Raw genomic sequence first — 25,541 nt, 5'->3', positions numbered from 1 at the left:
TGCTGACAAAGAACGAATATGCCATACAGCTATCAAGTGGGTCAGGCATTGTTCGAATCTGTTCGAAAATTGTTTGAACCCCGGACAACAAGAACGTATCAATGGCATACGTGTGTATGAGACAAGTAACCCAGCAGTCGTGTGTTTTAAGCCATCATATGAGAATACAAGATTAGAACTGAACCACGAACGCCCAGTTAGGAACATTTAAGACTCGGTACGCAACCGACTATTTTTTAATCTTAGCGATTACTAGGGACACGAGCTTTTGAGGGGTAAGAATCCTGTTGCAGAGGCCCTTACGTCGATAGCAGAGGAGAGCCATTTTCAGTGCATCAGCAATAATTGTGTTTTGTCCTACAATATAAATTACTACATGTATTGGTATTACATTAGATGCAGGGAAATAACTGCATCTTTCGAGTTAATAGGCGGGATCGTACTCGGTCCGCGAAGTGTTCCGCGGAGATATCTCCAGCAGGAGCTGGATATTGATAAATCTTTAAACACATGTAATACACTGCATCAAACGCAGTCTTTCGAGTTAATAGGCGGGATCGTACTCGGTCTGTCACGTGTTCCGCGGAGATATCTCCAGCAGGAGCTGGATATTGCGCAGTGATGTTCAGTTCATAGCGTCCATTTATGAATTTCCCACCAACAAACGGTTTCCGACTACATCACGGTTAAGAGGTATATTCTCATTTCTGAACGGGTACATCAGATACAAAAGGCTTTGATGTCAAATCTCAACAGATAATTAATGTGCTGACATAATAACGCTGGCATAACTCCAAACAAGAAACTGTATTTACTAGTGTTTACTCTTTCTTAAATACGCCGTTCAAGTCAATATACAACATCGTCATCGTCGTCGTTATCGTCATCATTGGATTTATGCTATTTTTTATTATTCATGAATCTATGGATTCAAAGACTGATGGTGTGTTTTGCCAGCTATATCCGATTAAACATACTTTATGCTCTATATAATATACCGCTATGCTTATAATTGTATCGACACATTCCCAGTTTTCCTGTAACACATTTCTAAAAATAAATGTAACTACCGGCAATTTTCGTCTCGGTTTTGGGCGAGTTTGGCCCATCTGCTTAGAATCTGCATTAAGGTCGCGGCGCCAGGTGTTTCTAGGCCGCCCTCTCTTCCTTTTCTCTTAGGGTTCCATGTGAGAGATTGCCTTGTCGTATTAGATGCAGGCTTGCGAAGGGTGTGAACTATCCTCCGCCAACGTCTCTGAAAGATGTCTTCTTCAACTTGCTGCTGCTTTGTTCTTCTCTACAATTCTTCGTTGGAGATCTTGTCTGGCCAGCGGATCTTGAGGATTTTCCTGAGGCAGTTAATGAAACCTGTTTTTTCTTTATGGTGGTGACAGTGGTTCTCTAGTTCTCTGCTCCACAAAGGAGTAGTGGCTTCACGATGGTGTTGAATGGCCTCATATTGGTGGTGATGCATATTTCGCTGGATCCCCGGGTGTTCTTCAGCTGATTGCTGATTGAAGGTTGCTCGTGCTTTACCGATGCGGGTTTTGACATATGCATCCTTCCTCTCGGGTTATCCAGAATGCTGACGAGATGGTTGAAGCTGTCCACCTCCTCCAGCGCCTCGCAATCGACTGTGATTGGTGTTGCTGGATGCGTTGGCCCTGAACACCTTGCTCTTCCCTCTGTTGATGGATAGTCCCAGTCTAGCTGAATGTTCCCCTACCATATTTGTATTTTCCTGCATCTGGTGTTGGGTGTTGGAGAGAAGAGCCAAATCATCGGCAAGTCGAGGTCTTCCAACTGTTTCCAGAGTGTCCACCGAATTCCATTCTGCTTCTGCTCCGTGGCTGTCTTCATTACCCAGTCTATGGCCGGCAGGAACAGAAAGGTGAGAGTAAGCAGCCTTGTCTTACACCGGTTCTCACTTCAAAGGCAACCATGAGCTGTCTACCATGAACAATTTCTGCAGGTCATTCCTTCATACGACTTAATGATGATGTTGGTGATCTTTCCTTGCACTCCGTAGTGTCTCAGAAGCCTGCAGAGGGACTCCCGGTCAACGCTGTCGAACGCCTTTTGATAGTCAATGAAGTTGACATACAACGGCGAATTCCACTCCAGCGATTGTTCGAGAATGATGCGCATTGTTGCGACCTGATCCGTGCACGATCTCTCCTTCCGAAAGCCTGCTTGGATGTCACGGTTCTACTGCGTCGTTCATTCGGTTCAGCAGGATGCGATTAAACACCTTTCCTGGGATGGACAACAGTGTGATTCCTAAGTAGTTCTCCAAGTCAGCCTTATGCGCTTCTACCGGTATGCTGTCAGGTGAATCTATGTCCTATGTGTCTATATGCGTCGTCTCACCGAGAACATTGGTTCTCGAGCGTAAACTAAGGTTTTCAAATGAGATCACAGGTTTCTGAATTTATGTTTAGCGTCTGCGAGCCAAACCAGCTATTAACCTATTAATTAATTTAGCTATTAATTCTGGGAACCTAAGAGAACTATGAGAACTATAGTTCCCAAATGAAAACCACGGATTTAGTATTAACGATGAGAACTTAAGTTCTAGTCATGAGATCTATAGTTTTCACAGATTATTTAACGTCCGTCGAAACCTTGGTTTTTAAATAAGATCCTAGGCTATCGCCGTTTGATACACATTTTATGATCACTTGGGTCCTGTGAAAACCTATGATATCGAATAAAAACTTGGGTTCTGGAAGCCATGTGCAATCTTCAAGCGAGAACCTAGTTTCTCAGTAAAAACCTAGTTTCTTGGGATTATGCGTCGAACCGCTTGCCATAACTCAAATATAAACTTACACATTTGCTTATCTCTAGAGAAGCAATATTTATATGCAAATACGGGTGACTTGTTGTTAGCTCACATCAGAACGAAATTTTCATGCTGAGCTTTTGCGCATTTTTTTTTTCAAATCTTGAAGCAACTTTGTAGAGTTTTTAACATGATAATATCTTAGTAGAGTTCAAATCCGGGTCCTGACGTGCATCCAAAAACGTATTATAGTTTTAAAGAATGAATGAACAATTAAACAATTTATCCAATAAAGATATAATAACATGATGTTGGTAATTTACTTTCAGAAAGCTTATACTTTACAAGCGACCGGCAAACGAGCAATTCGCAACATATGCCTGAAGTGATTTGCAAACGCCGGCTTTACCAAAGTGTGTGCTGTTGAATGTGTTGTATATGTTTGTGTACTTGTGAAAATGTGTATAGAAACATTTTGAAATATATTTATGTATTCACTTTCGATAGTGTTAATGTATCATATAAACAAGTATTATAAATCTTAAAATGAAATACATCTTTTAACGTTTCTTTCAGTTCCTTTTATTGTAAATGTTGTCAATTTATTGAAAATGTTTTAATGTTTTCACCGACTATGTAATCACTTTCGATAGTGTTAATGTATAAAACATGTAAAGTCTTAAACTGAACAACAGTTTGTTTATGTATTATATTTAAACTTAAATCTTAAAATGCGTGTGAAGAATACATTTAACCTTAAAATAATCTTCAAATAAAACAATGTTGTTGTTGCGTTGCACAGAGGTGACAATCAAAGGTGCGAAGGTTTCCTATTATTGATTCACACCTAATATTCGGTATTATTCACACCTATCCGCCTATATATTATGATATCTATCTATATATACTGCTAGTCGCCAACAATTAGCATTACAAGCAGGTGCGTGTCAGTGCTAGGAAATTAAGGAAGAAGTGTATAGGAGATAAAAGTAATACATAATGTATTTGTGAGACATAGAAACAAAGGTGATAGTGTTAGTTAAAAGAAGGAATATACAGATAAAAGGTTAAAAACAGCCAACCTGCTTAGAAACTGTGGTCTAGTTTGGTCACCCCCAGCCTAAACTGGTCCAGGGTAGATGCCTGTACAATATTGGCTGGTAGAGAGTTCCATAGGACAATAGTGGCTGGATAGAAAGAAAATTTATAGTAGTTGCTTGGAGTAGGGATTTGTCTGAATGAAAGAGGGTGCAAATGTCTAGTGAGCCGGGTCGGAGGAGTGACATAGGGAGGCATTGGTACAGCAACCAGTCCGTGGACAATTTTATAGAACATCAGTAGCCGGGAGTCATACCTTCTGTTCTCAAGTGAACGCCACCCTAATTTGTCTAGCATGTGTGTGACACTGTTGTGATATTAGTAATCATTTGTAACCCATCGAGCGGCCCTGCGTTGGACCATCTCGATCTTGTTTATGTTGTGTTGTGTGTGTTGGCTCCACACTGAGCTACTATACTTATACGATATTTGAGGTCGCCGTGGTGTAATGGATATGGTGTCCGCCTAGCGACTGGGAGGTCACGTGTTCGATCCCCACCGTGGGAGCGTTCTTTAGATCTACCCCAAAGACACCAAGTACTGGTTCTAGGCCCAGGAAACGGACTCGAGAGCGTTTATAAAATAAATAAATTAAACTATCGTACGATTCCCTTATTTCGAGCATGACCTAATTTTGACACTTTGTTTACATTAAGAACGCGGCTCTCGTGAATACGTCACACGCATGCGCTCCGAATATTTTGTTTTACTAACATAACTACGCTTGAAAATAATTACTGAAACGACCAAAATAACCAACAAAAAAAAAGTTTAATTGCATTTAAACATCTTACTTCGACTGATATAATCAAAATTTATGCCTATTCCGTTCATTGTTTCGGTACTCTTCAGTAAACTTGTACATAAATTGCAGACCACTGCGCTAGTGAACACATACTTTCATGTACTTGATTTTTGATTTATTTTAAAGAAAATTATTTTATCGTGTAAGTACCTGTTATCGAACAGCACCTAATATCGGACGTTTTGTTTTGGTTCTGCACATGCGCAAAAGTGCGCATGACGTCACATTGATAAACAAATGGTCACACATGAAGTCCATGACCTACTTGCCTACTTAGCTTGAAACAAATGCGCCAAAAACAGGTTAAAGGAATGCATTTATTGTTATTTACACCGTTTTGTGTGTTTTTTGCTATTACTATTTGAATGCATTTATCAAAACGTGCATTTACACACCAAAAATCATATTTCCGTTTGCAATTTTTATTTCAGCAGACGCAGATTTTTTCGCCGAGTCCGGGTCACGTGATAGTCATGTGACTTTGTATATACTGGAGTAGTATTTATGAAGTGTCGGGTAATAGGTCATGTTTACATCGGCCGCCATTTTGTTTTGTCTGCTAGAGGTGACAATAATCAGGGAATCATTGTTATGAATTCTTGAAGGTAGTTTGCTGGAAAACTTTACAGATAAATCATTCAATGATTGAACTGTTAGTCATTAGTTAAAACAAAATGTTTTTGTCATTTTAAGTGTTGCAATTTTAAGGTAATTGAACGTAATTTCTTAGGTGTTCGATAACTGGTTCGTCCACCATACTTGTTCTTGATTCCCAGAAAATGTTGCATGTTACAATATGAGCGCGCACATCGCGAAAATAGGTGACATGACGATATCCACATGTTCAGTGGGTATACACTGTCACGATCGGATATTTATTTTATCAAAGCTTTTAATAGTAACGTTTATGCCGAAAATTTTATTTCAAAAAAATGCGAACGTTATTTTTTTTCCAATTATTGAGCACCTTTTCGTGTCAATGTTGCTCAAAAAGAAAATCGACCGATAAAACAGAAAACTTGTTAAATGGTGAATAGAAGTTATAAAAAAAATGTTAAATTAATCTTTCAGTTTCTCTAAATTTGTTATCTGAATCGAATTTTCTAAGTTTTGTTGACCTCATGCCTATTGCAATCGAGTATTCTCGCTTTTCGGATGTGACCTCTCGACTCAAGGTAAACAACGCGCGTAGTGTCATTTGCGGGTGTGTATGGAACTGTCGGGTTTGCGTGGTTAAACACAAGAAGGAATTTAGGCGACTATGTAGGGTTAGTGCCGCTAAGAAAGTGAGCGATGAGAAGCAAGAGATTATGAACTCTAGGTCATGTGACAAGAAACTATTTTATAAATTGATTAATAAACAGAGAGGATCCCTGAAACAAGTGGTTGAAGATCTATATTTAGGAGAACACTCTACTCAGGAACAGAGGGTATTCTCGAGGGGTTCAAAGCACACTTCCAGCATTTAGCACAACACTCAGATGACACCGATTTTGATAAAACCTATCACAGTCAAGTTCAATGTGAGATATCCGCAATCACCAATATCGTCTCTAACTCCCCTGTGAACCCTGACAAAAGCCCTAAAAACAATTCATAAAGGTAAAGCGGCGGATATTTTTGGTATTAACATAGAGCATGTTGTATTCGGCCCGGACAGTTTAAGAACTAGTATTATTGAAATCATCAACATTATCTTCAATAACCGAGAAATTCATACCTGTTTGAAAAGAGGCATCTTAACCCTGGTCTTTAAAAAGAAAGGCGTTCCATCCGAAGTAGGTAATTACAGAGGAATAACAGTACTACCTACTCTGTGCAAAATTATAGAGACAATTTTAAGAAATTGAATTCAAGACTGTAATTTTAAAGTGCAAAACGCATCACAACGAGGCTTCACGTCAGGGTCCTCCCCGTTAAATGCCGCTTTTATTCTTGAAGAGTACTAACGTGAGTGTACAGACCTAAAAACCTCTGCTCACGTGGTGTTCCTAGACGCCAAGTCAGCGTTCGACGTGGTCGACCACTCCCAACTTCTACGCAGACTTTACCATGAAGGTATACACGACGGTCATTGGCTCCTCTTGAAATCCTTGCATGAAAACTCATCCAGTGTTGTTAAGTATAGGTCCCAAATCAGTGGTTCCTTCGATATATCACAAGGAGTACGTCAGGGAGGGATCCTCTCCACAGACCTCTACATCAATCCTTTACTGGATAGGTTAGCCGACACCCGACGAGGTGGGCGTATTGGCACCGTACTCGCTAATAGCTCGGCGTGCGCAGACGATGTATGTTTAATGGGTAGAGACCACTCAGATGTACAGTTAATGATAAATATGTCCCTATCATTTGCAAACGAAGAACGTTACCTCCTTCAACCCACAAAGACTGTGGCCTTAAATATCAAACCTTCCAAAAGAACAACAATCCCTAAAAGTGAATGCTTCAAACTGGGTGAAATTAACCTTAATCATGTGGATACCTCCGTCCATTTGGGTATTACAAGAACGACGTCTGTCTGTGAAACAACTGAAGTGAACGTAGAAGGGAACATCTCAAAGGCAAAACTTGCTCTGTTCAGTGTTCTTGGAGCCGGGCTGCACGGTCACAACGGTCTGGACCACAAATCAATGCTGGATCTTTATATGTCATTTGTTCTTCCTGTGCTCACTTACGGTATAGAAATATTCACACCAAAGAGTACTCTCATCAAACAACTAGACCTATTCCAAAGGAAAACTATTAAACAGATACTGTCTCTACCAAATAATGCTGCAGATCCCTGTGTGCTTATCCTTACTGGACTGCTACCAATTGAAGCAATATATCATCTGAAAATCTTAAACTTTTCCAACAATATATGTGGCCAAAATGAGTCTAGTATTGAACGCCAATTTGTGGTACGGCAACTTTCTGTGAAATCAGGAAAATCCTCATCATGGATAAACTGTGTGCTCCCTCTCCTTGTAAAATATGACCTAGAAGATGTTGATGATTATCTGCAAAACCCCCTTAATAAATCCCAGTAAAGACTACAGGTACATAAAACGTTAGTGAATTACTGGAAAGAATATATCGATAGGATCGCCCGCACCTATTCCTCTTTGAAATACATGAACATTCAATATTCACCTTGCATTTTTCATCCTTGGATACAAGTTGGATGCTCCTCAGCACTAGAGGTAACTCGACTCCCTACAAGATTCAGGCTACTTACCGGCACTTACGTACTCCAAGTAAATAGATGCCGCTTCAACCAGTATGCCATAAGCGCAGTGTGCCCAAACTGTAAAGTGGAAGATGAAACAGTTGAACACTTCCTGCTACACTGCTCTGCACTGGAACAGGTAAGAGCCCCAATAATGTGCGAAATTTGGAATATACTTGAGTCTATTGATCTCACCAAACAAATTACTCCCCCTGCTCTACTAGCCCAAACCCTCATTGGCTGGTCAATCATAGTCCAAAACCATCCTTCATATAGAGACAAAACGCGCATGTTAAAATTTCATATACGAAGACTTTTCTTCCACTTACATACTACAAGATATAGACTTTATAAAGAACTGTCTGAAAACTGAAGACTTCTTGGTTGCATGGCATGCGGTCTAGATACTTGTTCAGTGTTTGTAATGACTGATGTGTGTATATACGAACCCTGTAATGAACGTGTGAAAAATAACATGTGGTCCAGATATGTCCCCAATGTCTATAATATCCGGTGTGCTTATATGTGTACTTTACGATATACCTGTGAAAACTGTGCAATGACTGTGTTGTGTATATATATGTACTTTGTGATATACTTGTGAAAGCCATGTATATAGGAACTAGGGTGGTGAAGGTGTGATATTTATACATCGGACTTGTTCTCCCAGCAACCACTGGGGTTCGCCATCTTTGGCGGTAAAGACTACACAGATACAGATACACGCTGTAAATTAACAATTTTGACGTGAATTGAACGGAAATGAAATAAATCTTTTTATGTATATCGTTTATTGCGGCATTGTTTAAATAATTCAGAAATTATTTTAGTTGTTTCCTTAACCGCTCGACTCAAGGTAATTGGAGGATATATATTATCAGTGGAGCGAAACGTCCAATGTCACCCTACACAAATATCAGTGGCACGAAACGTCCATCACCCTCCCAAACAAAGTCAAACAAGGCCTCTAGTCGATCATTTCGGATTTTTAAGAAAAAAATGCATATTTTACCAATCTATGCATTATTTATATAAACTGCATCCATCTGTACGAACCGTTCCCAAGGTCTAACAAGGGCTGTTTGTAAAACATGCATGCCCCCCATATGGGCTGTCAGTTGTAGAGGAAGCCATTGTGTGAATACGTTTTTTGTCACTATGACCAGAGACCTGAACTTTGACTTTTCACCACTAAAAATGTGCAGCTCAGTCAGATACACATGCATGCCAAATATGAAGTTGCCATCTTCAATATTGCAAAACTTATTAAACTTTAACCAAGGTTAAAGTTTTTGGACACACACATAAAATGAATGAACGAGTCACTGTGACCTTGACCTTTGACCTAGTGACCTGAAAATTAATAGGGGTCATCTGCCAGTCATGATCAATGTACCTATGAAGTTTCATGATCCTAGGCGTAAGCAATCTTGAGTTATCATCCGGAAACCATTTTACTATTTCGAGTCACTGTGACTTTTGACCTAGTGACCTGAAAATCAATAGGGGTCATCTGCCAGTCATGATCAATGTACCTATGAAGTTTCATGATCCTAGGCGTAAGCATTCTTGAGTTATCATCCGGAAACCATTTTACTGTTTTGAGTCACTGTGACCTTGACCTTTGACCTAATGACCTTAAAATCAATAGGGGTCATCTGCCAGTCATGATCAATGTACCTATGAAGTTTCGTGATCCTAGGCCTTAGCGTTCTTGAGTTATCATCTAGAAACCATCTGGTGGATGGACCGACCGACGGACCGACAGACTGACATGTGCAAAACAATATACCAACTGTTCTTTAAAGGGGGGCATAAAAAGTAATTATTCCTGTCAAACGGCAGTATAAATCTTATGAGGTTCCATGTGGAACTATACATTGAAGAATAATTGTGAAATAAGATGGGTAAAGAATGTTACCCACTTTTACTCAATGTAAATAAAAATCATTAGAAGTTTCATGTTAATCAAACAAGAGGCGCTATGGTGTTGTAGATATGGTGTCTGCCTAGCGTTCGGGAGGTCACGGGTTCCATCCCAACTGTGGGAGCGTTCTTTAGATTTCCCCCATAGACACCAAGTACTGGTTCTAGTCCCAGGAAACGGACTTGAGAGCGTTTAAAAAAAGCCTAAGGCTTTCTATGCAATTGAGCTTAAATAAATAGGTTTAAACTAATAAAACTAGAGCTTTGTCACAGACGTGATTAATACCCCCACATGCGGCATTGACACATATTTTGCATGTTGTCTTCACAAAAAACAGCGGACACCATGCTCAATTTTTAAAACGCACTAAGTGCTCCTTGACCTAGTTTTTGACCCAGAAAGGCCCATGTTCTAACTTGGTCTTTAGATCATCTCCATAAAACTTCTGACCAAGTTTGATGAAGATCGGGTGTAAACTACTTGAATTAGAGAGCGACACCATGCTCAATGTTAAAAAACGCACTAAGTGACCCCGTGACCTAGTTTGAGGCCCGGAATGGCCCATGTTTGAACTTGTCCTAAAGATCATTTAGATAAAACTTGTGACCAAGTTTGGTGAGGATTGGATGAAAACTACTTGAATTAGAGAGCGGACAACATGGTGAGGTTTACAACGCACTAAGATACCCCGTGACCTAGTTTTTGACCTGGCATGACCCATATTCAAACTTGACCTAGACATCATCTAGATACAACTTCTGACCAAGTTTGGTGAAGATTGGATGAAAACTACTTGAACAAGGGCTGTTTGTAAAACATGCATGCCCCCCATATGGGCTGTCCGTTGTACTGGCAGCCATTGTGTGAATACGACTTTTGTCACTGTGACCTTGACCTTTGACCTAGTGACCTGAAAATCAATAGAGGTCATCTGCAAGTCAAGATCAATGTACCTATGAAGTGTCATGATCCTAGGCAAAAGCGTTCTTGAGTTATCATCCGAAAATCATTTTACTATTTCGGGTCACCGTGACCTTGACCTTTGACCTTGTGACCTCAAAATCAATAGGGGTCATCTGCGAGTCATGATCAATCTACCTATGAAGTTTCATGACCCTTGGCATATGCGTTCTTGAGTTATCATCTGAAAATCATTTTACTATTTCGGGTCACCGTGACCTTGAACTTTGACCTAGTGACCTGAAAATCAATAGGGGTCATCTGCGAGTCATGATCAATCTACCTATAAAGTTTCATGATCCTAGGCATATGCGTTCTTGAATTATCATCCGAAAATCATTTTACTATTTCGGGTCACAGTGACCTTGACCTTTGACCTAGTGACCTCAAAATCAATAGGGGTCATCTGCCAGTCATGATCAATCTACCCATGAAGTTTCATGATCCTAGGCGTATGCGTTCTTGAGTTATCATCCGGAAACCATTTTACTATTTCGGGTCACCGTGACCTTGACCTTTGACCTCAAAATCAATAGGGGTCATCTGCAAGTCATGATCAATGTACCTATGAAGTTTCATGATCTTAGGCCCAAGCGTTCTTGAGTTATCGTCTGACAACCACCTGGTGGACGGACGGACCGACCGACCTACCGACCGACATGAGCAAAGCAATATACCCCCACTTCTTTGAAGGGCATCTGCGAGTCATGATCAATCTACCTATGAAGTTTCATGATCCTAGGCATATGCGTTTTTGAGTTATCATCTGAAAATCATTTTACTATTTCGGGTCACCGTGACCTTGACCTTTGACCTAGTGACCTGAAAATCAATAGGGGTCATCTGCGAGTCATGATCAATCTACATATAAAGTTTCATGATCCTAGGCATATGCGTTCTTGAATTATCATCCGAAAATCATTTTACTATTTTGGATCACCGTGACCTTGACCTTTGACCTAGTGACCTCAAAATCAATAGGGGTCATCTGCGAGTCATGATCAATCTACCCATGAAGTTTCATGATCCTAGGGGTATGCGTTCTTGAGTTATCATCCGGAAACCAATTTACTATTTCCGGTCACCGTGACCTTGACCTTTGACCTAGTGACCTAAAAATCAATAGGGGTCATCTGCGAGTCATGATCAATCTACCCATGAAGTTTCATGATCCTAGGCGTATGCGTTCTTGAGTTATCATCCGGAAACCATTTTACTATTTCGGGTCACTGTGACCTTGACCTTTGACCTAGTGACCTCAAAATCAATAGGAGTCATCTGCAAGTCATGATCAATGTACCTATGAAGTTTCATGATCCTAGGCCCAAGCGTTCTTGAGTTATCGTCTGACAACCACCTGGTGGACGGACGGACCGACCGACCTACCGACCGACCGACCGACATGAGCAAAGCAATATACCCCCTTTTCTTCGAAGGGGGGCATAATTAGAGAGCGGACAACATTGTGATGTTTAAAACGCACAAGTGACCCTGTGACCTTGTTTTTGACCCGGCATGACCCATATTTAAACTTGCCCTAGACATTATCAAGATACAACTTCTGACCAATTTTGGTGAAGATTGGATAAAAACTACTTGAATTAGAGAGCAGACAACATGGTGAGGTTTAAAACACACTAAGTGACCCCGTGACCTAGTTTTTTACCCGGCATGGTCCATGTTCGAACTTGACCTACACATCATCTAGTTACAACTTCTGACCAAGTGTGGTGAAGATCGGATTTAAACTACTTGAAATAGAGAGCAGTCACCATGCTCAATGTGTAAAACGTACTAAGTGACCCTGTGACCTAGTTTTTGATCTGGCATGGCCCATGTTCGAACTTGGCCATCAGATCATCTAGATAAAACTTCTGACCAAGTTTGAAGAAGATCGGATGAAAACTACTTGAATAAGAGACAGAACACCATGCTGAATGTTAAAAAACGCACTAAGTGACCCCGTTACCTAGTTTTTGACCCGGCAAGGCCCATGTTGGAACTTGGCCTTAAGATCATCTAGATACAACTTCTGACCAAGTTTGGTGAAGATCGGATGAAAACTACTTGAATTAGAGAGCGGACAACATGCTGAATGTTTAAAACGCACTAAGTGACCCTGTGACCTAGTTTTTGACCTGGCAAAGGACCATGTTCTAACTTGGCCTAGACATTATGTAGATACAACTTCTGACCAAGTTTGGTGAAGATCGGATGAAAACTACTTGAATTAGAGAGCGGACACTTAATACGGACCGACAGACAGACAGACCGACAGACAAGTTCACTCCTATATACCCCCCTAAACTTTGTTTGTGGGTGTATAACAAGAGACCGTTCCAAAGAACTAAGCTCCTTGTGGTTAACGACTTGTTAACTCGTCCAAAGTCCGCATCTTTCATACAAACATATATTTAATAACACACCCCGTTTAATTAACATGGTTTATTAAAAAGTTTACCAAAAATTGCAGAGGTCTTTTTTCAAGTGCTTTCTATGTGTTTTTAAACATAATAGCAATACGATGAAAGTAATAAATTCGAAGAGTAATGTGTAACAATTGCAATTTAAAATGTTTGTATATAAACACATTTTATTTTGGCTAAAGATGGACGAATGATCTTAAAAACTAACCACTGCACACATCGCGCTGAGGTAAGCTGACAAAATATGCAAAAGTATGCTTGTCACAATCAAACACAATTCCCAATTAATATAGTGTATGATAACGCGTAACGATATTATAATATAGTTCTTATTTCAAAGAACTATCATAAAACAATTTATTGATAGATCTTTGCTTATATAGTGTAGCATAAAAAGTTAAAACAAATACAATTGAAGGCATCAATAACGACATACATAGTAAATAACTCATTGTGTTAGCTAACATTTAAATATAGTCTATCTTAGATCAAGTAATTTCAGAAAAAAACTGGATGCTTGATTACTTTCTTATACCAAAGCAAATTCTTCAATAACAATTTGAACTAATCTTATTGGATAATACTTTGTGAAATCAGTGTCAAGCTAGTTTTTACTTATAAAAATACAACATGTTAAGCGTAAAACCAGGTCACTAAAATCAAAATGCATACATTCAAAACAGTTACTTTGTTTTCTTGCTAGTTTTTAAAATGATTTTATGAATCTTCTTATATATGTCCACTCTTAAAAATGTGCAGCCTTTAAGATATCCTTTACGTGTACATACATAATACAAGATACAACAGAAAGACAGCTCATTAGAAACACCTTTGACAAATAATACAAACAATCACAATAACACAGTCTTAAAGGGGCATATGAGCGGTATTTCCTTATAGAGACATTTATTAAAACAATTCATTTGCCAACTGTTCAAGCACATGTTAATCTATAATTAATGTTATATCGATTAAATATTTAAGAACAATATACACGCTGTCAACACTATTTTTTGATAAAGGAATTATGTGGTACTAGAACTAAAGCTTTCAAAAATTTACTTAATCAATTAGGATTTAACTACAGCAGTGTCGGGATAACGCAAGTGTGCGTGCGTGTAGCTGTTCCTTATGTACGTTTCATTAAGATCGATTTTACTACTAGACTGATTTTCCCATACCCACCAAGTATCCCGGAAAACAAGTTTTTGATTTTTGACATTTATGAAAACGAGACACGCGTGTTAGGCCTAAGCAATCTTTTAATAATTACTTATTAAATGATAATCTTATTTTTGAAAATAAAATATCATATACACCGTTGATATATGCCCCTTTATAAAAGACACTCTTTTAATATTTAACAAAATACAGAAATTCAATACATGACGATTACATGTTATGAAAACAATTTAAATTACACTTTCTGCAATTATGTTCTGTTTCATCGATTGTAGCTTAAAAATACTACAAAACATAATGAAAGAAACTCATATTGGTCCACAAAGCTAAGGATGTCTCAAAAAACGCAATCAAACCATTCTTAGCAATACTTTATACAATAGAATGTGATGAATATAGAAAATACTATGTTATCGTAAAATACATGTTAGTTTATTCAGCATGGATTTGAACACCTGAACCACGAGCCTTGGCAGTCATGTTTTCTTGCCGAGCAAATAAACCTATATGCAACAAACGATTACCTTGTATTCTGTTTCTTCCATCATTATTTCTCAAATATAAATATTAATTTAAACATAAAATTGATAACATAAAAAATCAAATGGCGTCATGCAAATAAACCTGAAATAAAATGACACGATTGCTCTTCGCCTGACAGATTTATCAAAGCAGTTCTCCAATCTAGCTTAGTTTATATCTTGAGCTTTAAAAAATGCATGATTCATAATGGTGTGAAATGATCTATTTGCTAGTGTTAAAAAGGAATATATCACACATTTTCGTTTCAATATCTTTGCAAATTTAAGGCGTTGTTACCTTTAATTAAACAAACTATTTAAGAGTAAATGAACTCAATTATAATTTAACGGAACTTAATGTCACTTATTTTAAATAAAATGTATTTTAGATCTAAGTTTTTTTTAGATAAGGTCCGGAAAAAATACAACGGCAATTCACCATATTTTTATCATCAAAATATGTACATAATACATCACATAGTGTTTTAAAAGCACATAAGACTATTGTACTTCATGGTAGTGATTTTGCGTCAATAAATGATGAAAATAGTTCAAAGCTCTACATTAACAACACTCTGTAGCACCAACAAAATATTGCAATTAAAGAGACACAATATACACGATATACAACAAGCGCTGTCACTTACTGTGACGAACAACAGATGTGTTTGTCAGAAACACAATGCCCCCTATTGCGTCGCTTTGAAGCCATAAATTTTACCTTTGACCTTGAAGGATGACCTTGACCTTTCACCACTCAAAATGTGCAGCTCCATGAGATCCACATGCATGCCAAATATCCAGTTGCTATCTTCAATATTGCAAAAGTTATCGCAAAACTTTAACCTTGACTTTAACCTATGTTAAAGTTTTGGGACAGAATGACAGACAGACAGAATGACAGACAGACAGGCCAAAAACAATATACCCCCGATCATTCGATCCGGGGGCATACAAAGCAATCCACGGCACATTAATGAATGCATACATAATAATTACACGATATAATTTATAAAAGGCAGAACTTCAATTAATATTTATGGTTTTGTCCATTAGCATTTCATCAATTTATTATCAACAAAATTGTCGGATGCAAGTATGGAATTCAATGTATACAAGCACTTCTCTGCATTCCTCCGATTATCTTTAAACATTACATTCAACTCATCCTAGAACTGTTCGAGATAGGCACAGCATATATACATGTATTAGTTATATACTGACCTGTTACACAATACCATTTACATAAGGTATGTTTGTATAATATGTATGCCCCACCCCCTCCCAAACTTAGGAATTTCAAATACATGTAGTCCACCCACCCATCAATAGGCTTCACCAAGCAACAAGACATCACTGTATGGCTAATAAAACTGGCTGGAGCATTTTTTGGTTAACAACATGCCTATCACGATTAAATATTTAAAGGTGTAAACAGCTGTGAATCAGAAAAATAGTCTATCCATGTATCAAGATTTATCTGCATATGGTGTTTTGTGAAAAACGCAGTTAAGCAGTTGATATGATGTCTGCCTAGCAATCAGAAGGTCCCGATTTCAACTCAACTCTGTGAGCGTTCTTGAAGTCTTCTCTAATGACACAACGTACTGGTACTACCAAGGGCACGTACTCGAGTGTTATAATAGCCCTAAGTCTTTTGGTGTAAAACTATAGGAGTAAAGTAAACACACTTGCCAGTTTAAGAGACGTTTGTCATTGGTATTAACGGTACTTTAAATGACTTTTGCACCTGTTAGGAGCCCATTGACATTGACCTTTAATCTCAAATATGAAAGGTCTTCGATTGTTTCCAAGTTACCATAACACAAATTTTCATCATTGAAGGTCTAAGCAATCTCTGGATATCGCGCGGAACGAATGGACTACGGACCGATCGACCGATCTACACAATGTTTATGAAATTTCGTGAAAAATTAACCGTCATGTACATTGCACTACTTCACTGCCCTTGGTCATGTTCGGGAACAACGTTCAGAATAATTATCATGAATATCTGAATATACTCTTCCATAAAAGTGATTTAACATATAATACAACTTTTATTTTCCCAGTCAGACTTGACACAATAATCATGCAGAAAAGTAGAACATGGACATTATAATCAAATCGCCTGAAGTTATCTAAACTAAAATCAAAATGTCACATTAAGTTAATCAGGTGTAAAACAACTATAATATATTCAAATTATGGCCCTCCGTAAGGAAGCATCGGTTTTACATTTATCTTCATGAACAAATACAATACGAAAATTCATTAAAATGAAAAGAAACAGACATGGCATGTTCATGTTTAAACAATGTTTTTTTTTAGGACGGACGGACAGACTGACATAATGACGGACAGTTCAACTGCTATATGCCACCCTACAGGGAGCATAAAACACAAAACACATTTAATCTTCACATACATGCGTAAAGACCATACCGCTACACTGCTGGGCGGTATTGGCGCTCAAATATGACAAATACAACATCTGGCAAACACAATTATGAATATTTAGTGCAACTAAATCGGATGTTATAAAGTACGCGATATGTATTCAAGAACTTATAAGTACATGTTACAGTATAAACATCTGCTACGCATCAACCACTAAAAATAATTGCTGTAAAACATATTTTACATCATTGATGGACAATAAAACACCTAACAAATAATGCATAATCTTTACAAAGCAAATGTACACAAACAAATGATCTAATATCCACATCACAATGTGTAATTTTATTAGTAAAAAAACATTTGAAATTAATCAACTATAGTATTTCTACATCTACACAGACTTAAAACACCTTAATTACTTTAACTTCACGAACAATATTTAAAACATCTTCTTTTCCTATAAATTGCGGAACGAAACAACAAAATACTCAATTCAATAGAGAAAAAGAACATTTGTCAATTTTCCACCAACCATAAACAACATATTAAAGCAAACAGTTATCATAAACTTCAGGTCATGAACAATAAACTATTTTTTTCCAAAGAACATCGCATGGCACATTAAATTTACAAACAAACCAGTTGTGTCTTTGCAAAACCGTCATCAAGAAATTACAAGCTAGACTAGTAAATAAAGCAAATCAATACTAAGAATAAAAAAACACATTCATATCAATGATGCAAAAGCTCTGAACCAGAATCAATGTCATGTAATTGAATATTGCATGAGCATCCATCATCACAACACAATTTCAATAACATATGTGTACGTGAATTTACAAAAAAACATTAATATACACTTTTTACAAAATTCACACAACGTACTGTGCACAATTATTTGAGTTCAGTTGAGTTTTGGTAAACTTACATGTAAAATATACAGCACTATGGTACTTTCGTTTGATTGAAGTGTACATTTCATTTTATAATGCACCCAAACCAAATTCCCTCATTTTCTATTTTCTTTCTTCTTGTCTTTTTTCCGTTGCCTTCTACCGCGTTTAGGTTTTTCTTCCTCCGGTGCCTTCTGTTCCTCTGCAAAACAATTACAGAAAACAATTCTTATAAAACAATGAAACCTGTAGATACTAGGTTACCTTATCAGGAATGTGTTCGCTGCAAAATAAGAGGATATTAATATTTATGGGAAATAAAAGAGTGCACCACTACTTCTGAACTTAAGGACGCATTAGGCGTCACAAATTCCTGAAAGGTGAATGAAAAAAAGCCGCAGAATATAATATATTACATCGCATGAAATGATGATTTTTAGAAATATAACGCTTTCCCACTAAGTTTGAAGATCATTCAATTCAAAATGTTATGCTAAGAATAACACAGAGTCAAAATGCTTGTGTACCTTCCTTATGAATGATGCCCCCTTTTGCACCATCCAACGGTAAAATCTTGTTTACGTCCCTCTCCACGGTGTGTGCGAAAGCGCTAGTACCAACAATGTTAGCTTCAGCCTTTCCCGCATTTCCAAACTGACCAAGTTCAGCAGTGGATACAGAAGGAAACACTGAAAATCCCAATTACACTATAACAAGAGCTGTCACCATAGGATGACACATGCCCGCTATAAACGCTTTGATAGAAGTTATAGCATTTTTCGAAATCTAAACGCAGATTTCGAAACTTAAACACGGACCCTAAGTTTAAGGTCAATGTCACAGGGGTCAAAATATGTGTGCGTATAGAAAGGCCTTGTCCATATACACATGCATACCAAATATGAAGGTTATATCTCAAGGGATATAGAATTTAAGTTATGAGCATTTTTCTAAACCTAAACGCAGATTTCGAAACCTAAACGCGGACCCTTAATTCAAGGTCAAGGTCACAAGAGTAAAAATTTGTGTGCGTATGGAAAGGCTTTGTCCATATACACATGCATACCAAATATGAAGGCTTTATCTCAAGGGACATAGAAGTTATGAGCATTTTTCGACATCTAAACGCAAAGTGTGACGGACAGACAGTCTGATCACTATACGCCCTCCTTCGGGGGCATAAAATCTCTATTGTGTTTTACAAAAGAATCATGATGACCCTTAAGTGCCCAACTGAGTTTACGGAAACCAATGTAGAATAATTCACCCGTGTATGATGGATTTTTTTTACTCCACTTGTCCCAGATTCAAACATGACCTTCATATAGTTGCAATAATTCAACTCTCAGCTTAGGCTGAGAGTTGCAATGCGCTCTCTCTTGTCCATGGGTGCAAAATGTTATCAACAATTCAGAGGTTAATGAACACTGAAACTGCAAGAGCTTATTAAAATTTACCTATCTAAACCACAAACTCATCCAAATGGTACCATTAAAGCAAGAAATAATTGATTTGTATTGACTATGGTTTTGTTTTGTACGCTGTATCCGCCATATTGGAAAATTGACCCAATATAGGTCAGGTCGCATAACACCAATATTTTGTACTTTTATATGTGTTGGAGCCAAAAAGTCATTAACGATGTGGTATTCGATACAGAATGCACTGTTTCAAATTTGAACATAACAATGTCAGCGAGAAAAGTGTGTTGAAGCATTGTCGTGATTTTATCGGATGCATGCAAAGGATAACATCTGTAGGTTTCCATTCAGGTAAATTTAACATGGTTATGAAGTTTATTCATTATTTTCCTCAATTTGTCTCGAATGACGTCTGTAACTCTGTTTAGTGAAGCGCACGGATTCGCTGCGCTGAACTGCACCCATGTTTATGAAGGGTTGCATATGGACTGCCAGAGCCGCCATAGCAAAAATTATCAAAGGTTCTGGGAGTCCGTTTATATGGACTAGACCTTCATACTGCTAAGTAAAAAGTTTCCTCTATAGCGAGTCATAAGTATGGCTTCTAAAGGAGTATACATTTTTAGAACTGCTGGACGAATTTGACAGTGATTCAAGTTGATCAAGACATTGCCAAAATAAACATTCTGACAAAGTTTTTTCAAGCTTGAGTAATAAATATTGACCTTAGAGTGGTACCATCTTTTCCCGAACTTTTTCTAGATATTGTCAAGACACATTTTCTATGTTTCATTAAGATCGAATCATAAATTTGTTCTCTAAAATGGTGAAAAGGTTTGCAAACGATTTGACTAGGTAACCATGTTTCTAGAAGCAAATATCCCAGATCTGAACTTGGTCTAGACATTAAGATAAACATTCTTACAAAAGTTTCATCAGGCTGAAAGTTGATGATTCACAGTGCACATCACAAGCTGCACCACGGCGGACATCGAGTGACCATAACAACTCATTTGTGTGCGGTGAAAAAGTCAATAACGTTTACAGAACTTTGTTTACATTTTCTAACAGTTTTCTTTAATATTAAATATAAACAAGAGCTGTCACCATAGGGTGACATATGCCCGCAAAAAAACGCTTTTTCGACACTATGCGAAGATTTTAAAACCTAAACGCCGACCCTAAATTCAAGGTCAGAGTCAAAGGGGTCAAAATGTGTGTGAGTATGGAAAGGCCTTGTCCATATATACATGCATACCAACTATGATGGTTACATCAGAAGCGACATAGAAGTTATGATCATTTTTCGAAACCTAAACGCTAAGTGTGACAGACTTTCAGACAGACAGACAGACAGACGGACGGAGGGAAATGCGATCACTATATGCCCACCTTCGGGGGCATAAAAAGCAATAGATATTATTTAATTGCTCTCCATACTACTGTTTGACACATTATGTATAACCATGTATTCATCAAATCATGCATACCACCACCACTCTGCTCATTTGGCGTCACTGCAGTCGAAGTTCGTCCAGGCTTTGTTCTAACCTCTCCAGATTTGCATGCTACAGGAATGCCTCTTGCACGCCCTTTTACAAACAGATTGATATATTTTGTTAAAGGTTGAAAAATGTATTTTCAATTCTGATAAAATATAAATGGCTATTTTCATACTTTGATGCTCTGTATTAAATTTTCCGTATTGCCTTCATTGACAGATACATCATCTTTGTTACTTTATCATTGTACGTTAATGCTTTTTGTGTTCTAAAGACTGACCTCTGCCACGTCCTATTGCAGCTGATCCACCACATACAGCACCAGGGTTTGACTTGAGCGTTTTGGTTGGCAACACCGATTCTCTTACTGTAATTGAACATATGAATAATTTAAGACCAGTAGTTTGTACCTTAATATATTTGGTCAAACACTTTCTTTACAGTATTTTCCAAGTGATGCTATACCAAACACCATTGACTAACAAGAAATGTGATAACCCTCGACAATACAAAAAAAAATGCATTTTTACATTACTCTGGCTATTAAACTCACCATCAGATGAGGCTCTTGGGTTTGTTAACAATGTTGTTTTGCAAGACTCTTCTTCGCCAAATGTAAGGTTACCATCAGGTAATAACATCCGATCTCTCTGGACGGCGTCCTTAAACACGAAACGAGAAGGTTAAGATAGCCTTAGATCGCTCCCCTGTGTAATTGGGCGTTTCAAATTTTAAATCAAGAGACATGATTAGCACAATTTTTGTGTAGGACCAAATCTGTTTTCAAATACCACATAGCAAGTGTTTTTTTGCATTGTGATCTCTGAAAACTTTTCTACATTTATTATTATATTATCCCCATGCAAGGTCTATTTTGATCCATGGGGTATGATATTCATAAACGTTGTCCATTATCTGATGTGCCGACACCATGTCGAATATTACACATTTTAGAATTATTATTTCAGATAAGCTTTAAAATATTCCACTTCATAAGTTTATATAAATAATGTGATTTCTGAGGCTTGGACAGTTTTTCAACTATTGATCATATAGTGTTCTTTATTTAAACTCACTTCACTACTGGGTCACTCTCGCTCATACTTCAACAGTTAAAAACCCTCCATGTGAATATTATCGTAAAGAAAGGAAATTTTGACTGTGTTGTGAGGGCTGAGAATCATTTCTAGGTTTAAGTCCTGTTACTTGTTATGTTAAAACAAGTTCGATATAAACTCTACTTAGCTAAGACAGAGAACAATGACCAATTGATCACAAAAACAAACACATAAGTAACTATAAACAAGAGGGCCTGAAAGGCCCAAAGTCGCTCACCTGAGATAAAAAGAAATGACCTGTTCTTTGCAGCCCAAGATATCAATGAAACAAATGTTCTAACCAAGTTTCATGAAGAATGAACAACAAATGGCCCTCTGGCGGCCATGTTTTTTTTAACAGAGCTGAACCATTTTTGAACTCTTCCAAGATATGTCCAAGATTCATGAAGATAATGTCTTCTAGACTGTTCACATGTTTTCACTATATACATATAAAGAAAACTGCCCCACTGCCTGGTGCCCATGTTTTTCCACTTATCACGACCATTTTCAAACTCGTCCGAGACATCCACATAACTAATGTTTTGACAAAATTTTATGATAATTAAGTAAAAAATGTGACTTCTAGAGTGTTCACAAGCTTTTTTACTATATAAATATAAGGAAAAAGACCCCCCCCCCTGGCAGCCATGTTTTTTTTATAGATCCAAACCATTTTCGAACTCAAATGTCGTATCCAGGTGTGGTAGTGCGGTCTCGTTTACTTAGGCACATAAACTGGTCACGGGATGGTTACGAGTTATGTAACTTTGTGAGCACTTATGTAATGCGGAAATATTTATTCCACAATCGCTTATTTCCGGTCAGGATGACACTGCTGACTTGGTTGTAATTCAATTAAGTAAAGGTATTGCCGTTTACTTGAATCATTTTATAAACATATTATTCAACAGTAGGCTGTTTTACACTAAACAATTTAGAAATATGAAAATGTATCAATTTTATATTTCATTTCATTAATATTGTGTATCATTCATTACCTATTATTTTCAATTTTCTGACATCGTTTAAATACATTAAGCCTGAAAATGATTAATCTTGATAAATGAACTCCGCAAATAAGAAAGCTTTATCTTGATTTTGAAGATTATTCTGAATTTGTTTTTTATCTCCAGAAACTTATAATTGAAATTATTTCCTTATTGTTTTCATAGACTATCCATTTGATATTTGTTAACATATCTTTAATATGATTATATAGAGTAAATCATTATGGAATCTTGTTTTGATATGAAGTTCCCATTTAAATTACATATTTTTTTGTTAATTGTTAAAAACATGCATTAAATACTCAAACTGTGAGGAATCTTGTTTTGATATGAAGTTCCCATTTAAATTACATATTTTTTGTTAATTGTTAAAAATATGCATTAAATACTCCCACTGTGAAATAAAATATATCAAACAGTTCAACCAGCTTTTATTACTGACCACTGATATTAACATCTGGCATACAGCACAGTGAGAGGGTCAGAAAGCTGAGTGGTAAATAGTTACAAACTGCAATGATCAATATCTGGGGTCTAACAAATTCTAGAGCAGAACTAATCAAAGCGCTGAAGGCACTGAAGATGTTCGCTATTGCATAATTTAACACACAATTCATTTTTCAAAATCAATCGCAATTTTGAAATGAACACACGCCATTCAACTTTATAAAGTGTGTGTCATAGCGCACGGGTCGAGTTTTGTGTGCACTTTTTATCATCCTTATTATTTCATAGAAATAACTTAGACAAAATAAAAACAACATGCTTTTTGGACGTTCTGAAAGCATAGAAAGTATGATGAAAATGGTAATGAGAACTTAATATAAAGAAAATTTGCTGTCACCATCATATTAAAGGAATATTTTTTTCTAATATCAAATAACTATCTCACCAAGAATATAAATTCATAATGAAAGTTCCGTGTACAAAACTTTAGATTTTTGACAACATATACAAATTCAAAATATGCAATAATCTTCGTATCTTGTATATGGAGGAATAAAAGTATATAAACATTACTATTTATGCTTTACTTGTTACCCGAGCAGTTCACACGATGTCAACAACGCTGACATAAACATAGGTAAAGAGCACTAATGCGCTTTTAGGCGTAGCTGTTTTACTCAGTTTTCATCTTAGTGACTTTTACATAACGCCAACAGACACGCATGAATATTGTCGAATATTAAATAAGCTGATTCGAGATACAACCTCTAAATTTTTGCTACATCACTGCGTATTTGCTCAATTCAAAGGATGTAGCACTGTTCCAGTGTAAGGAATTCCGGACTACTCTCTGTATGCTCAAACGACACAAATTGTGGCCCTGTTACAATTACGCGTTACAATCCATCTCGCAGAATTTCACTTTCGCCTCCAAGATGAGAAAACAATCATTGGCGAAATAGTATAGTGTCACGATAAGAGAAAATCGTTTAATTATCATACCACAATGTTTGCCGTACTTGGTCAGCACGTCTGGAAATCATTCCTTAATGTGTGGATAGGCTGCCATTATTAACAAGTTTGCTATTTTGAATTCAATTTTGTATCAAAAAGCATTGTTCTTAAATGTGGCATTTTCAATTCGCAATGAGATTTGTAATGACCCTCGTCATGCAAAAATGGGTCTTATTCCATATGCTACCATCATATAAATAGCCCACTCAGCTATCTCTCCTTCTGGTAAGGAGAAACATAACATATTGAGTGATTTTATAGCGAACAGAATCGCCTATGGCCTGACTGCGCAAAAGCACATGTTGGGTTTAACAAACGCTTGCCGAAACGCATAAGACCCATTTTCGCATGACGGCGCTATTGACGTGTGATTTAAATGTGTCGAAAGAAAACTGCGTTTAAATCAAATATCAACATACGATATATTTCAATAGTGAAGAAAGATACTCATAACAAGGCATATGAGGACACATATGAAATGCTCTTCCGTAGTGTATTTTTTATCTACTCACACTAATGTGTGGTTTGACAATGCTAACACACATTTAATGCAGTGAATATGCAACTTACAAGTGAAAAACACAACACAATAGTTTAACTTTTGTTTAATTGTATTTATTTATTTAGAAAAGTAAATTGCAAACGTTTTTTCAAAGTCAGCGTATACGCCGACTACATTTTAAAAAGATATTTATTGTTATAAATATATTTAATATAATATATTTAGTTGTTTTCAGTTTTAGCGATTATAAAGCATTTTCATGGTTGCCTATAGTATGCCTGTAGTAATTGATGAACTCATATCCAACTGTCTATGTATTAAGAACTGTGAATATAAA

General features: G+C 37.1%; 1 protein-coding gene and 1 long non-coding RNA gene across 3 annotated transcripts in view; both read right to left on the bottom strand.

Annotated features, from left to right (window-relative positions):
- Positions 1-8,674: 8,674 nt before the first annotated feature.
- On the bottom strand, positions 8,675-13,168 carry LOC127857671 (uncharacterized). The gene is made up of 2 exons (XR_008038546.1): positions 11,019-13,168; positions 8,675-10,873 (listed from the first exon to the last, which is right to left on the bottom strand). It is a non-coding gene; the product is annotated as an uncharacterized LOC127857671 (long non-coding RNA).
- A 48-nt stretch (positions 13,169-13,216) lies between these two features.
- LOC127857668 (sterile alpha motif domain-containing protein 9-like) overlaps positions 13,217-25,541 on the bottom strand; it is a 72,493-nt gene continuing 60,168 nt past the window's right edge. For both annotated transcript variants that reach the window (XM_052394257.1, XM_052394258.1), the window contains 5 exons: positions 21,688-21,796; positions 21,415-21,501; positions 21,123-21,224; positions 18,739-18,900; positions 13,217-18,413 (listed from right to left, as the gene is read on the bottom strand). In XM_052394257.1, coding sequence (XP_052250217.1) covers positions 18,328-18,413; positions 18,739-18,900; positions 21,123-21,224; positions 21,415-21,501; positions 21,688-21,796 — 546 coding nt within the window. In that variant the 3' untranslated portion in view covers positions 13,217-18,327. The remainder of the gene's footprint in view (positions 18,414-18,738; positions 18,901-21,122; positions 21,225-21,414; positions 21,502-21,687; positions 21,797-25,541) is intronic.

Source organism: Dreissena polymorpha, chromosome 14, assembly GCF_020536995.1.
Source record: "Dreissena polymorpha isolate Duluth1 chromosome 14, UMN_Dpol_1.0, whole genome shotgun sequence".
In the NCBI taxonomy this organism is placed as follows: Eukaryota; Metazoa; Mollusca; class Bivalvia; order Myida; family Dreissenidae; genus Dreissena; species Dreissena polymorpha.
Note: the sequence above shows the minus strand (reverse complement) of the source record. Positions and strands in the feature narration are given on the sequence as shown.